The 16943-nt window shown below is 31.8% G+C and overlaps 1 protein-coding gene across 1 annotated transcript; it reads left to right on the forward strand.

Annotated features, from left to right (window-relative positions):
• The first annotated feature begins 8727 nt into the window (after window positions 1–8727).
• Window positions 8728–11480, forward strand: LOC120161886 (peroxisomal adenine nucleotide carrier 1-like). Its single transcript, XM_039172095.1, has 5 exons — window positions 8728–8949; window positions 9906–10137; window positions 10690–10836; window positions 10925–11082; window positions 11172–11480. Exons 1-5 carry the CDS (start codon window positions 8807–8809, stop codon window positions 11458–11460), a joined length of 969 nt encoding a protein of 322 aa, XP_039028026.1. The 5' UTR covers window positions 8728–8806; the 3' UTR covers window positions 11461–11480.
• Window positions 11481–16943: the final 5463 nt, after the last annotated feature.

Here is a 16943-nt window from a genome sequence, read left to right on the forward strand (position 1 = left end):
GTCCCCTCATGTTGATCATTTTCATCATGCTTTGCTTCACCATGAAGCGATGATTTTAGTGACCGAACATTTTTAGAATCTGTCACGATTAATAGGTTTCCGCAGCCTACACGTTCTCGTGTTTACTTTGTCTAGAAAACTTAAGGAAATAACAGGGTGAAAAAAGTTCAGTGGTATTGGATTGTGGAGTTTGTTGTTGAATCCTCAATACTACTAACGATTCATAATTTTATATTTTTATTTAATTTTGTTAATGATTTCGTATAATACTTTTAACGATTCATAGAATACTATTGATCAAAGAACGGTTCAATTATCGAATCAATTGGTTGAAGGCTCCATTCTGCAGAACCTCAACATGTACAGCAACAGAAGACAAAACAATGAGCATTGGATTAATATTTTTCTATTTTTTTGCAAAATAATGATTTTCGTACAAGTCTTTGGTTCAAACTCAATCCGACACATTAATGTTTTCTTAATTTCTCTTATCAAAATGATGGCGTTTCGATATGGTATTTACGTCAGTTATTGTTATCTATATCATCTCGCTATACTGCTATTACCTAATTAATTGTATGATGGTATAACTGAAAAGAAAATAAAAGTTTAGTACTTCAATTGAAACAATTGAAAGGTTAATAATATAAACAATACATCTAAATTTAGTTATATACTATGTAGTTTATCTTAAATAAATTTATCAATTAAAAATTTAAAAAAAATTGTAGAGAGTAACACAACTTGATCCAATCTATTGTTGCGGAAGACGGCTATCGGATAGAGCAAAAATGCAACTGATAATTTTAGAAAATAAAAATTGAAGATAAAAGAGACACGAAATTTACGTGGAAAACCCCTAAATAATATAGGGTAAAAACCACAGGCAATGGTAGAAGAATTTCACTATGAGAAAAATAGGAATTACAACCTCTTTCGATCTACTAAGGAAAAAACAATGATAATTCTCTCTTGATAAAAAATGAGAAAACAACTCTCAATAAACTCTCTAAATTCTCTCTAGTATTGGAAGAAAGCTAGAATGCTTTGGGATGATTTTGAAGCTAAATGAGCTAGGGTATTTATAGTTGAAGCTTTAAGGACTAATCTTGAAAATACCCTAAAATATAATGACTAATTTTAGCTATTTTACCATTTATTAATTTAATAATTGGTGGCCAAAATTGACTAAATTAGCCGCCCATTAATGTTGAAGCCGCCCCATTATGTTGCTTTGATTTTTCAACAATCTCCCACTTGAAGATTTGATTAGAACAATCATATCTTCACACCATTCTTTCTATCATGTACCTTCATATTGCTTATATTTCTGTCAGGCCACAAGAGGATCGACACCAGGTAAATTTATCAGCGTTGATCGCCTTGGTCATGAAATCTGCTATGTTATCTTTGGTATGGACCTTCTGCATATCTACCGTCACTTTTTCTACCTTTTCACGAATAAAATGGTACTGAACTCGTATGTGCTTTGTCCTTGAATGAAATGCTGGATTCCTTGCTAGATGCAAGGCGCTTTGATTGTCACAAAATAGAGAGACATACTCTTGATTGTGCCCAAGCTCCTCCAATAGCATCTTCAACCAAATTGCTTCTTTACTGGCTTGTGTAGCTGCTACATATTCTGCCTCTGTTGTGGATGTAGCCACAACTGACTGCAATTTTGAAACCCAGCTTACAGCTCCACCAGCAACTTTGAACACATATCCTGTAGTATATTTGCTTTTATCCAAATCCACTGCATAGTCAGAATCTACATAACCATTTATCAGTAAGTTTGATCCTCCGTGACATAATGCAACATTTGAGGTTCTTTTGATGTATATCAGGATCCTCTTTACTGTATTCCAATGCTCTTTGCCTGGATTCGCCATGTACCGACTAACCACTCCCACTGCTTGTGCAATGTATGGTCTTGTGCATATCATAGCGAACATCAAACTTCCCACTGCTGATGCATACGGTACTCAAGACATCTCCATCCTCTCTTCTTCACTGCTAGGACTCATACTGGAGGATAATTTGAAGTTAATAGGAAGAGGGGTAGAAATTGGCTTACAATCTTGTATGCTGAATCGTGACAAGATCTTCTTCAAGTAAATCTTTTGTGAAAGCCAAATCTTCCTATTAATTCTGTCTCGGTGAATTTGCATCCCTAGAATCTTGTTTGCTGATCCCAAGTCCTTCATTTCAAATTCCCTAGCCAGTTGTGCCTTCAATTCTTCAATATGATCTTTGTTGGGTCCTACAACCAACATGTCATCCATATACAACAGCAATTTAACAAAATCATTATCACCAGACCTCTTGAAATAAGCACAAGGGTCTGCATTAAGTCTGTTGTATCCAAGGCACATAATGATGGAATCAAATCTCTTATACCAACACCTCGGCGCCTGCTTTAGACCGTACAGAGATTTGTTCAACCTGCAAACCAAGTTCTTCTTTTCTTTTTCTTCAAAACCTTCAGGCTGGAGCATATAAATCTCTTCTTCAAGATTTCCATGAAGAAAAGTTGTTTTAACATCTAGCTGCTCTAGATGTAAGTTCAATGTAGCACACATTGCCAAAACTACTCGAACTGTTGTTAGTCGAACCACGGGAGAAAATATTCCATTGAAATCAATACCTTCTTTTTGAGCATATCCTTTGACCACCAGTCTTGCACGATACCTCTCAACTTGATCATCACCATTTCGCTTGATTTTGAAGACCCATTTGTTACCAATTGGCTTCATTCCTTGTGGTAGTGACATAAGGTCTCATGTATTATTTTTATGAAGGGCTTCGATTTCTTCTTGCACCGCCATCATCCATAGTGAAGCATCTGAGCTGTTTATTGCCTCCTGGTATGTTGATGGCTCACCGTCCTCTGTTAAAAGGCAGTATGCAATATTACCTTCTATAACATAATCTGAGTGCCAATTGGGACATCTTCTCACACGATCTGATTGACGAGTTGTTGGAGCTTCAGAACTCTCTGGTTCTTGTTCATCATGTGTTGGTTCTGCTTCAGAAGAATCTCCCTCTTCAACCTCCTTTTCCACATGTATCTGTGTAGTCTCTGACTTTTCAGTGCTATCATCGTCTTCTTTTCTCTGTAGTTTATCTTCTACAAAGATAACATCCCTGCTGATGATCACTTTGCGGGCAGTGGGATCCCACAAGCGATACCCCTTGACTCCATCAGCATACCCCAAGAATTTGCATTTCCTGGATTTTGGATCCAGCTTTGAGATTTCTTGGGAGTTGTACATCACGTACACGATACTTCCAAATACATGTAGGTTTGAATAATCTGCTGGTTTACCAGTCCACATCTCCATTGGTGTCTTCAGCTGTATTGCAGTTGATGGAGCTCGATTCACCAAATAACAAACGGTATTGACTACTTCTGCCCAGAATGATTTTTCTAGGCCTGTATCCCTCAACATTGCTCTTTTTCTTTCTAACAAGGTTCTGTTCATCCGCTCTGCCACTCCATTTTGTTGAGGAGTGTTCCTCACTGTGAACTGTCTTTTGATGTCTTCTTTCCTGCAAAAGTCATCAAATTCTTCGCTTGTGTATTCTCCTCCATTATCTGTTCTGAAACACTTGATCTTATTTCCATAATCAAGTTCCACCCGCGCCTTGAAGTTTTTTGAAAGTTGAAAACACGTCTGACTTCTTCTTGATAGGGTACACCCAACATCTCCTGGAGTAGTCATCAATAAATGAGACAAAGTATTTTGCTCCACCTAGGGATGTAACTGGTGCTTGCCATACGTCAGAGTGAACCAATTCTAGAACACTTTTGCCTCTAGAATTTGATTTGTTGAATTTCAACCGATGCTGCTTACTTGTTATGCAATGGTCACACAAAGTAAGTGATACCTTTGTTAAGCCTGGAAGTAGCTTTTGCTCCACAAGGACTTTCATTCATTGTTCTGACATGTGTCCAAGTTTCTTATGCCATAGCATTGCAGAATCTGAACTACAAGTTTGCAGCTATCTTTTCACCTTTCAGCACAACAAGCACTCTACGGAACACCTTAATGATTCATTTTCGTGTTTTAATCTTGCTTGCATTATTATCCAACAATCCGTAGGATAATAAATTTTTCTTTAGGCCTTTCAATTGCCGCACATCTCGAACAACTTTAATTGTTCCATCATACATCTTCAATTTGATGGTTCCTACGCCAATGATCTCTAAGGCATGATCATTGCAACTATACATAGATCTTCCTGAGACAGGTTCATATTGATGGAACCATTCTCTTCTTGAGGTCATGTGATATGTTTGCTCCTGAATCAATGAGCCATATATCTGTAAATCGTTTTCTTCCTTCCACGGTGGTTGACGCTTCACAGCATAGAGCATCTCCATCATCTGAAGTGTTTACGATATTATCTTGTGGATTGGAGATTTTATTTAGACTCCAACAATCCTTCTTCAAGTGACCCTTCTTTCCACAGTTGTAGCACTTTAAATTCTTCTTGCTCCTTGACTTCGATCTATCATGTTTGTGATTGCTGCTTTGGACACGTTCTGGTGATCTCCCTCTCATCGTTGTCAATGCTTCTGCTTGTTACAGATTTACTTGTCTGTCTTCCTTGTTCTTGCGCCGATTTTCTTCTTGGAGAACAGCAGCTACAACGTCATCGAAGACTAGACTGGTGACATTACTGTTTGTCAAGTTAATGATGAGTTGATCATACGAATCCGGTAGACTTTGAAGTAGAAGTTCAGCACATTCTTGTTCTCCTATTTTACAGCTTAAGGATGTAAGCTGAGAAAATAAGGTGTTCAGTGTATTTAAGTGCTCCGTCTCTGAAGTAGATTCTGGCATACGGAGAGTGTACAATTTTCTCTTAAGGAAAATTTTATTGTGCAGCGATGTGGCCTCGTACAATTTGGTGAGATGATCCCATATCTCCTTAGCTGTCTTATTCTCCTCGATGCTTGACAATACTTCATCTGCTAATGCTAGATGAAAGTTTGCCATAGTATTCCCGTCCATTTCGATCCATTTGTTGTCATCTGTGAAATCTACCGGCCTTTCACTGATAGCTTCTAAACACCCGTCTTTCCTCAGGATGACCTTCATCTTCAATTTCCACAATGAGAAATTTCTCCCATTGAATTTTTCAATATCAAATTCCGTTGTCATAGCTTCTTTTACGGATAGCTCCCACTATTTCACTATCGTGAATAGTTCTCTGGAACCTTCAAAGAATGGGTAATACCTTCTTACTTCCTTATGTTGGAGGATCCACCTTTTGGTGGCAACCACAAAGACAGTAAGCATATATTACACGCTCAAATCTAGCTCGAATACCAATTGTTGCGGAAGACGGCTATCGGATAGAGCAAAAATGCAACTGATAATTTGAGAAAATAAAAATTGAAGATAAAAGAGATACAAAATTTACGTGGAAAACCTCTAAATAATATAGGGTAAAAACCACGGGCAATGGTAGAAGAATTTCACTATGAGAAAAATAGGAATTACAACCTCTCTCGATCTACCAAGGAGAAAACAATGATAATTCTCTCTTGATAAAAAAGGAGAAAACAACTCTCAATAAACTCTCTAAATTCTCTCTAGTATTGGAAGAAAGCTAGAATGCTTTGGGATGATTTTGAAGCTAAATGAGCTAGGGTATTTATAGTTGAAGCTTTAAGGACTAATCTTGAAAATACCCTAAAATACAATGACTAATTTTAGCTATTTTACCATTTATTAATTTAATAATTGGTGGCCAAAATTAACTAAATTAGCCGCCCATTAATGTTGAAGCCGCCCCCATTATGTTGCTTTGATTTTTCAACATCTATGACATTCTTTGGACCCTTAGGAAGTATTTTATTCGATTTGCTCTAAAAATTTATAATAAACAACATAAGTATAGAACAACATTATATTGTTAATTGCCTTCTACAAATTTCTAAAAGATTTCATTTGATTTTCATTTTCATTTCCAGCTTTTATATTATGTTTTTAACTCAATTTTGATTGAACACGTGAAGTTTATAAATAAGGGTGAAGAACTTGTGTTACCACAAATATATGTATATATTGACGATCCATCTATATATGATACAAGAATGTAAGATAGTATCTACATGCTCGCGTTTAAATAAATAAATAAATAACTCTTCTTTAACTCGTTTTCCATATTACATTCAACTTTATACTATATAATAGAGTAATACAATCTTTGATCGTGTATAATGAATATAATATGAAAATTTTAAAATACGTTTATTATGATTAATAAGATATTTTTAGTATAAGTATGGCATATGTGTTTAATTTTTTAATATATTTTTCTAACAAATTATCTCGTATTTATATTTACAAAATTGATATAAAAATAGGAGTAATGCTTTTATTTTTTTTCCCAATGAATTTGAACCCTCAACTTTCATTCTGTCTAAGCTGTTATTGATTTATTTTTTCCCTTAACGAATAACGGAGTTTTTTTTATTAGATAATGGTGATATTAGTTTAATCCGCTTTCCTTCTTTCAGCGCACCTTTGACCATTGGCGAATTTTGATAATATAATTTACTTTTTTAAAAAATTTAAAATTTAAAATTTAAAATTGTTTTTTTTTAAATTAAGACTTAATTTTAAAAGATATAAAAGAAATTTTAATTAAAATATTTAAACTTAAAAATTATAAAGGATTAATTTTTTTATTTTCAAAAACCTTAGGAGAGCCAAGACCCCTCTAACTACCGTTTTAGATCGCCTCTTTGGACTCCAGTTTTTTTTATTTCTAATAAAAACATTTGGTGGATTGTCGAAGAAGAAAATCAATGGCCATTTGATTCAATTTATTATAATAAAACAATAAAGGTGTGCTCATTATTTAATTTAAATAAAAAAATTTGTATTTATTTAAGCCTACCAAAAGAAACACATGCATTAGCATGGAATGAAGTGAAAGATGACAAATGGACGGATGTTGAGATATTTTTTAATAATTAATACTATGTTAAGGGTCATATTCATTAGTTTCTTTTAACAATCAAAATTGAATTAAAAGATCGGTCCATCTTAGAATTATGTAAAAAATTTGACCACACTTTCTCATTTATACGATCATCCAATTCTTCTATACCTTTTTATCGTTTTAATCTTCTTCTTCTTTTTAAATAAATAGTACGAGAGTAGTATTTATTTATATTTTTTTCTTAACTATTTAACAACACATACACACTCTGCAGATACATATACTTAAACATATGATAGCAAAAAAGAATTACTCTATATAGCCACTTAAGTCGCTCAATAAATTCTATCGTTCCAGTCTTTAAGTTTATTTCTTTAAAAAGATATTATGCTATATTAATATGAACATAAATGATAAATTATGATCCAATTTTAATGAATAATATAAATATCGATCAATTAAATTTTTAGCATAATAATTAAAAATATTATTTTAATTTCGATTTGTATCAAATTTTCACTTTGATTCTAAATATCTTCTCTATTTTTTATAAAATTATAATCGATATGGATATTGAGATTGAATACTATTATTTATAAAAAAATCAAAATTTTACAATATTTGATTTTTTATCAACAATATAATATATTTATGAACAATAAGTTAATTTATTAAATATAATAAATTGAGTTAAAATAATTGCTCTAATACCTATATTATAAAATTTTGAAAGATTCTTTTATTATTTGAATATTATTGTCTCCAAATTTCCTAAGCACTTGGCTAAACATATTTTCGAATTAGATTATCTGTATTTTAGATACAATTAGTAATATTATTCAAAAATGTAAAACAGGACAATAAATTAAACACTATCAAGTCAAGAATATTTTTCAAAGGTAAAGTAAACAAATGGTTTTAGATTATAAGATATTGTTTTGTTGAATTTTATGATTATTAAAAGTTATAAAATGATCTCATGATTATAGTATGTTGCTTTGTTAAGTTTCAACTTTTAAAAGATACAAAATGATCACTCAATTATAGGATGTTATTTTGTTGAGTCTCTCGACTATTAAAATTTATAAAATGGTTACTCAACTATTCATATGTTCCAAACTTGTTCTTTTTTGTTAAAGATTGACGGTTTTATGAGTTGAACATTAACATGTTGTTGAAATATGATAAAATATAATCCTAGAACCCGTTTAAGGTGCATTTTGTGGATCAAGACATCGCTTATATTATGTCGTCGAGTCAGTACTTCAAATATTCTGTCATCGAAATAGTGCTTGAAAGCAACAGGGGTACCGATAGACGCCATTAAAATATAATTTTATCATATCATAGTCAACAAATTAACTTCAAATTCAAATTATATTTAAATTTTTAATAGAAAATGATGATTTTGGAACATGTGAATAGTCGATTGACTATTTTAAAATTTTCAATAGTCGGGCGACTCAACAAAGTAATTCTTATAATTAAAAAATTATTTTGTAACTTTTGATAGTTAAAGTACTAAACAAAGTAACAGCATATAATCAGGACACTATTTATGTACTTTATCCTAAAAAGAAAACCAAACAAACGACGCTAATTCCAGCCCGTTAAAATGGACGGAGAATCCCACGTTTTTTCAAATCTCAATAAAAACTCCATCGCATCAGTTAATCTATAATTCCTGGGCTGCTCGTGTTTACGTTTTCCTTTTCCAGCTACCTACCATTTATTCTCCCTATATATATTCTTTTGTGTAAATAACCAACCAGCTCAAATAGAGAAGATTTAATTTACAGATCCGGAGATCAAGTCCAACAGAGATAGAGAAGATTTTTTGAACATGGGTGTTGATTTGGAGTCTATATCGGAGGCAACTTCAGGTGCTATAGGATCATTGTTAAGCACCACGATTTTATACCCTCTCGATACCTGCAAAACCAAGTATCAAGCCGAGGTTCAAGCTCATGGTCAACGAAAATACAGGTACCCATTTCTCATCCTTGCTTTCTTTCTCTGTTTTTACATGTTCTTTTTATTATGGGTTTATTTTGTTTTGTTTTGTTTTGTTCTGATCACTGATCATGATTCAGTATATTCTGAATTTCGCTTGTTTTTCCGTTAGTGGCTGAGTTCATGAGTTAATTTCTTTTTTAATATGGTTTTTTCGTTTTAAAATCATTGATAGGTGAGGTTTAAAGGATCAAAGTCTTCTCTTTTCTTGCTATTGTGTTTGTGAATGAGCTAGAAATGGAAGGAAAGAAGTTTGGAATAGATGAGAGATTAAAATTTTCTATTCTTAATATAGGTCTGGTTTGCTTATTAATTAAAATTATTATAATCCTAGCATGATGAGATTTGCATGTTAATTGAATTGGATTATATGATTTTGATTCATTATAACCTTATGTTAATTGAATTGGATTATATGATTTTCATTCATTATAACCTTACTGTTTTTTCGGGTCTTATACTTGTCTTTGCAATATTCTTTAAGTCATTGATGTGGAAAATTGGCCCGGTGGGTTTCAGATGATGACCTGCGAGATGGTATATGGAGAGTTCAGAGTTGACTCTGGCCTAACTCTTTGGAGCTAGTCAGTGATGACCGAGAAAGGAATAGTGGGATAAAATTCACCGTATTAATAGACGATTAACGCAGTCACTATACTTCTTATTAGTATAATTATCCGTACAAAGTCGTCTAAGATCTTTGGGGAGGTTACTATAACATTTTAGCAGTGTTCTGGTTTATAGATTGAGGTTATTCTAACTAGAGTTTCAGATACTAGATTTTCTTCCCTTCTTCATAGGAATGAAAGTATTGTTCCTCTGCTTGATATCGGTGAATGTTCCTTGATATACTACGCAGCCTGCTGGCAATGCTTGAAGTTCTTGCTTGAGCTTTTCAGTGTCTGATCTCGATTTCTTATCTTACGTAGGAATCTCTCTGATGTGTTATGGGAAGCGGTATCAAACCGACAAGTTCTTTCCTTATACCAGGGCCTAGGAACAAAAAACCTACAGTCCTTCATTGCACAATTTGTCTACTTCTATGGATATAGCCACTTCAAAAGACTGTACCTAGAAAAGAGTGGTTTCAAGTCGATTGGAACAAAATCAAACTTGATTCTTGCCGCTGCAGCAGGGGCTTGTACTGCTATTGTCACTCAGGTGAGACATCATTTGGCGCGGTCTCTTAAGTTTCCGTTTGAATATATAGTCTATTCAAGTTGTATCCATCAAAGCAAAAGTTGTATCCATTGATTGTGTAGTACATTGAATTTTATGATGTAAAATATGGAATCCTCTCCTACTATATGCAATTGGGAAACTACCGTAGTACCATTTATGTTTTCAACTGTCTTGGCAGAATTCCATGTGGTTGAAAAATATGGAATCTTTTCCTTCCATGTGGTGGCTGCAAAGACTAATTATATCAGAAAACAAAGTAATATTTTGCTCTTTTTGACTATTCCCATCAATAATGTTGAAATGAATAGAAGATGAAACGTTTTATGCCATTGAACATTAGAATGCAATTATAGATCCCGAGTATGGTATTAATTTAGCAAACCAAAGGGTATGACTTATTGCTGATAATGATGTTGTGCCATTGCGGTTTCAAGTATCTTTCCTTTTCATGTAGTACAATATTGCATAATCCAGGAATATGCCTAATTTAATTTCGGAGTTTGATGTTTAATACCATTTATCATTTTGTAGCCCCTGGATACAGCCGCCTCAAGGATGCAGACAAGTGCCTTTGGGAAATCGAAAGGACTCTGCAAGACCCTCACAGAAGGCACCTTGAGTGACGCATTCGATGGCCTTGGCATCTCTCTTTTGCTGACCTCCAACCCCGCAATTCAGGTTCTACACTGTTGCCTCGAACCTTAATCTTTAAATATTTCTAGTTATCTTCATTGAAACTAAGGCTAGAAGCACGTTAAAACTGCAGTATACAGTTTTCGATCAACTGAAACAACGACTGCTAAAGCAAAAATCAAACAAAGCAGACCATGCTTCATCCCCTGTTGTTTTATCTGCCTTCACAGCTTTCTTGTTGGGCGCAATATCGAAGAGTATTGCAACTATTATAACTTATCCTGCAATCAGGTGCATAGCTAAATTCTCAAAAGCATTATAAAAGCATACTATACTTTTGACTGTACGGAAGTAATCATATGTATGCCAATTCAATGCAGGTGTAAGGTAATGATTCAAGCTGCAGATCCAGATGAAGACGATGATGATAAAACTAAAAGACCTCGCCCAAAATCCCGCAAAACATTGCCAGGAATTGTCAGTATTATCTGGAGAAGCGAAGGGATTCTCGGTTTTTTCAAGGGATTAGATGCTCAGATCACAAAGACCGTATTAAGTTCAGCTTTGCTTCTGATGATCAAAGAGAAAATCACCGCCACCACCTGGGTTCTTATACTCGCTATCCGAAGGTCTCTACTGCTCACAAAGGGTAGATTAAAAAGCGTGTGAAAAAGATTACATCGGTTACAATTTAGAGATAAGGTGATCAATGTGGAGTCATTTGTAATTCATAGAGCAAATAGATATGCTCTTTTAGGTTAATCAATCAAAGATATATATTGTTGCTTCCATAATAAGTTCGGTCAAATGCAGGAATCCAATGGAGAGACGCTCCCAGTAGGTATATATTTGTATAATGTACTCTGCCTTGTTTCTGTTTGAATGATATTTCAGCTGTATTTCTGGGGAAATTATCTCATTCGTCTCCAAAGTTTTTAAACCCCATAAAGGCTAATAATTTCCTACAGTGAAGGTGAATAAAGAGAAGAGTCCATGAGAAGAAACAAAATATCCTTGAAGTATATTTGATTATTTGTGGACCCTAAACCCTACAACAGAAAAGATGATGTCTTTATGTATGTGCTTGTGTGATTTGTTTTCTTCAAAAGGCAAAAACCCAGTTTTTGATGAAAAATATCATATTTTATATTTTAAAGAAAAATAAGTTATTAATAAAAATGACTAAATATATTAATCTAATATTATAAAATTAAAATTAAAGACGATGATACTAAATATTTATCATTCATATGCCAACTTTTAAATTAATAAAAACTACTTAAATGATAAGCATGTTGATATTTTTTTAGATATAAGCATCTTCGAGACACAATAATGAACGGGGTCAATCGTTGTAAATGATAAAACGTTGCCACTTGTTCCATGTCGTTCACCTAGTAATAAAAGCACAAATCTTGATCATCGTCGTGGATGAATCGAGACGGTTGGAGACAATCGTTTATTTAAAAATTTTAATTATTATATTATATGTATTTTTATATTTTATATTGACAATCAATTTTTATTTTTTAAACTTTTATTAATTTATTTCTAATATAAATGCAACCTGATTATCATCTCTTTTCTCTTGAAGAAGATAGTGGATCTCTTTATAGTTGACTTTCTCTTCAATAAATTTGACTTTGAAGACTTTTTTATATTTATTTAAGTATTGTGGGAAGCAAGACAAAGTGGAATAAAAAAAAGGTTGAAAAACTGAGATAGTCACCCAAGCGATTTTGAGTGGAAAAAGCATATGGCGTTGAACGCTAAAAGAGGTGCTGTCTGGAGATACGATACAATTTTAGCCTTAATAATTCAATCTGGAGACACGCACGAATTACTAATTAATAATATATTTTCATTTTTATTTAAATAATTGATTGTAAAATATAAATATTAATATGAAAAATAATACATCTGAATTTAACACTTAACGGATAACAATTGCGAATAGGAAGGCCCGTGATATTGGGTTTTGAACATTTGATTATAGGGATTAGGCCCAATTGGATCAACCGGCCGTCTTAGTAACCAAAAATGATTTCTTACAATGCAATATAGACATACGCTTCGCTTCGATTTGGGAGTGATTCTTCAACGAGTTTTTCAATACAAAAGTATTAATTTTTGGAATTACTTTTACGTTTCAAACGAATTTTTGGATCAAAAACACTTCTATAAGCATTTCCGAATGCACCATAAAAGTGGAGGTCAATGTTTGAGTTCATCTGTTTTAAGGATTGGAAGATGCTTATAAAGTTTAAGGGTCGTGTATATAAATTATTATTGGTTATAGGGTGTTGTTTTGTTAAGTCTCTTAACAATTAAAAATTATAAAATAATCTCTCAACTATAGAACATTGCTTTGTTGAGTCATCTGACTATTAAAAGTTACAAAATGACCATCCGACTATTCATTGCTCCAAACTCGTCAGTTTTCATTAAAAAAATTGACGGTCTTTTGAGTTGGACGTTAACATGTTGATTAAGATATGATAAAATATGATCTCAGAATCGTTTGAAGTGTATCTTATTGATCGAGTCTCTATTTATATTATATTGTCGAGCTTATGCTTGAAACGTTATGACGTTGAGTCAATGCTTAAAAGTCATGACAATACCAGTAGACATCATTAAAAATATAATTTTATCATCTCCCAGACAGTAGGTTAACATCAAACTCAAACGACCATCAATTTTTTTAACAGAAAATGACAAATTTGGGATATATGAATAGTCAGGTGATCATTTTGTAACTTTTAATAGTCAATGGACTCAACAAAACAATGTCCTATAGTCGGGAGACTATTTTGTAACTTTTAATAGTTGAGGGACTTAACAAAGTAGCACACTATAGTCAAGAGATAATTTGTATATTTTACCCTATAGTTTATTTGATATATGACGGGTTTTAGATAATTTTTTTTATAATAATCTAAGTTGATTATAAGGTAGTATGCGTTTAAAAATTTTATTAGTTACTGATAACACACATTTTGTAACTGTAGATATTCAGACAGTGACGAAATTTGAGGATAAAATTTAAGGGCAACTTAAAACTTTAAAAAATTTAGAGACTTAAATTAAAATTTTCAAAATTTTTAAAATTTTTAATTTTTTTATAAAAAAATTAGAGTTCAAACTAATAATCTTTAAGAAAAGCAATACTCATATTTACAACTAATGTCGTTAAAAAAGTCAACCACGTGTCACTAACATTTTATCATTTTTTATTTTAATGATTAAATGTTTTGTATTTTGATTGTCATTCATTAATAAATTACCGATGACACTGATATAAATTTATTTTTTGTTTTTTTATAATATTTTTTTTCTCCTCACCAACAGTCTATATATCATTTTTATTTAATTTTATCCCACTAATCAAGTGGTAAAACATATTAAACAAATAAAATCAAAGAAATAAAAGTAACTACCTCAAAAAATGAGTACTAAAAAAAGGGTAATATGTTCGTGACTAATGATTTAGTTTATACTAAAAATATATTTATGAGTAGAATCTTAACCTAAAATTAATATATTATATAGTAAAAAGATATAGATCAATTATTTATTTAGTCACTGATAACTGTCGTTTTGCTATCAAAATAATTTCTGACTTCTTAATAAAAAAATAAAAAAATATAGTCTAGAGAAGCAGAGTCGATCTACATAGACTGTGGTGTTTCTGATTTAATAAAACTCTTTCTTGATTTTAGAATAAAATAAAATTCCATATAAAGTTGAAAATATATATTAAAATAAAATAAATAATAAAAAAGGGAAAATAATATAATAATAAATATTAATAGTAATAAATATAAGAGGATATTTTTAAAAGTTGTTTTTAAAATTAAATATAAGAATTAAATAAATAAAAATAATTAAATAAACAAAATTAAAGAGATTGAGATAAAGAGAAACTTATTGTGAAAGCAGCTTCAGATTTCAGCTTCGCCTCAAATTCCTCAGATCATCGAAATATATTTTTACTTCAAGATTCACGTCAGCTTACAAGAACAATACTTCGTTGCCAACTCGGATTGTGTCGTTTCAACAATAACTGATTCCGATCTCAGTTTCCTCTTAGCAAACAATTTTGCTAAGTGTGTTATCGGGAAGTTGAATATGCTTCAATAAGCAAATTCTTCTTCAAATGTTAACCATAACAATATCCGGACCAATGTCGAAATCGTTTTGATTTAAAAAGTAAGCTTAGAAAACATAGAGAAAATCCAAAACGATTTAAGTACCTTACAATTCTCACGTTTTGAATTAAGCCTTCGCTTTAGTCTTCGGCTTGAAAGAAAATTAGCTAAGCATAACCAAAGTCATATTTATCATAATAGAAAAGTATGCGAAAAATAGAAAGAAAGCTAGAGAGAAAAAGAAGATTTTATTCTCAAATGAGAGAGAGATGTTTTTAGGCTCACCCTTAGATGGTATTTATAGCCTTTAAATTCCTAAAAACAAGCTAAAACATCTTAAATTCTAATTAAAACACTTAAAACTGTTTAAACTAAAATACATAAAAAAATCATATAATATTCTAAATCCTAATTAAAATACAAAAACCTATTTAAACTAAAATACCTAAAACAAAGATAAAATATAAAAATAATATTCTAAAACTTAATTAAAATACTAAAACCTATTTAAACTAAAATACTAAAACCTATTTAAATTGAAATACAAAGATAAAATATAATGTTTAAAAAAATATCCTAAACTTGAGTTTAATTCAAATCCGAATTTCAGTCAGCTTTGATTCCGAAAATAAAAAAAAACTGCAGAATTGTGTCTTTTTTATGCAATTTTCATAATCTTACGTCATGTACAGAAAATGAATTAAAATGAACAAATAAACCACAAAAATCAATGATTAAGGAGTAATTTAAAAGTAAAATATTAACTAAATTAAGCACTTATCAGTTACTTATTTAATTTTGTGTTTATGTTTTGGTAATTTAATTTTTTTCTTTAAAATTATAATCAAGTTACGCTTTATTTCTATTTTAATCGCATATGGTTAGAAAATTAAGATAATATTGACATGACATTTATTAATTTTCACGTCATTTTCTCTTTAATCATCAATAATCTAATGATATTATATGACGAATAAACTAATGACACGTATGACCGTAATAATAAATTCATTGAAAAATTCCAAAGTAGGCAGGAGGAATCAAACCCGGCAGGATTAGAACTTGAATCTTTCGACTCCATTAGCCTAGAGTTTCATTCTCCAAGCCCTCAGGGTTATGGTATTTCCTACGGAATTTATAATCTCACCCAGGCCAAATTCTTTGACGGTTTGGCAGGATTATAATCTGGTATACGCATAGGGATTCCAAGCCCTGAGGGTAATGGTATTTCCTATGGAGAATCTGGATCAGAGCTCGTCTCACCCAGGCCAAATTGTTTGTTACTGTAAATGGATGATTAATTAAAAGGGGTTAGGCGAGGGAGCTTTCCTTAAATAAACTAGAATTATTTGTTGCCATTAATAAAATTATTCCTAAAAATAACATATATGGATTATTTTACTTGCCAAAAATTAACTTTACAAAATCTAAAAAAGCTTCTAATGGAAAAGTTATGTTTTCATTAAATGAGCAGATTCTTCCTGCTCTTGCCTTTTCTGGGATCTTTCTTTCTTTCCAAGCAGTTTCCTGTCTAAATATAAGTAGTATCCACTGGGGCTTATCATAGTTTTCTCATTACACCAAACCTGTTTGATATTTGAGAGACAGCCGTCTTCTTTGTTCTGTTTCTTGTGTTTAATTACTAAGGTACCAGCTTTCTTAAAATTTGCATTACTTCCTGACATGTTTGTTTCAGTTGTTGAATTATAAAATTTTCTGCAGTTATTGTTTCTGATTTCGTTTGATTGTTAGTTCGAGATTCAAATCCAGACGGTATGATGTGTATACATTAGATTGACTGTAATGGTTATTTCTTACCTTGCAAGGAACATAGATTAACTATAAACAAGTGTACTTCGTTTAATTAGTTCATACCATTAGTTATGGAATTCTGCTGATTTTGGTTTTCGACGATTCGGAGATTCTGGTTTTTGTTTCTTTTACGTCGATAATTGCATCTTACTATCCTTGAAACAGTGTCTTTTTTCGTTTCTGTTCTTA

This window comes from Hibiscus syriacus, unplaced genomic scaffold (genome assembly GCF_006381635.1).
Source record: "Hibiscus syriacus cultivar Baekdansim isolate YM2019G1 unplaced genomic scaffold, ASM638163v2 tig00111402_pilon, whole genome shotgun sequence".
Lineage (NCBI taxonomy): Eukaryota > Viridiplantae > Streptophyta > Magnoliopsida > Malvales > Malvaceae > Hibiscus > Hibiscus syriacus.

What these genes read in the sequence shown, in the direction of transcription:
- LOC120161886 (XM_039172095.1), top strand. Translation starts at nt 8,807, where the DNA reads ATGGGTGTTGATTTGGAGTCTATATCGGAGGCAACTTCAGGTGCTATA. An exon ending in CATGGTCAACGAAAATACAG is followed by an intron (nt 8,950 to 9,905) that starts GTACCCATTTCT and finishes TATCTTACGTAG; the next exon opens with GAATCTCTCTGATGTGTTAT. An exon ending in ATAACTTATCCTGCAATCAG is followed by an intron (nt 11,083 to 11,171) that starts GTGCATAGCTAA and finishes AATTCAATGCAG; the next exon opens with GTGTAAGGTAATGATTCAAG.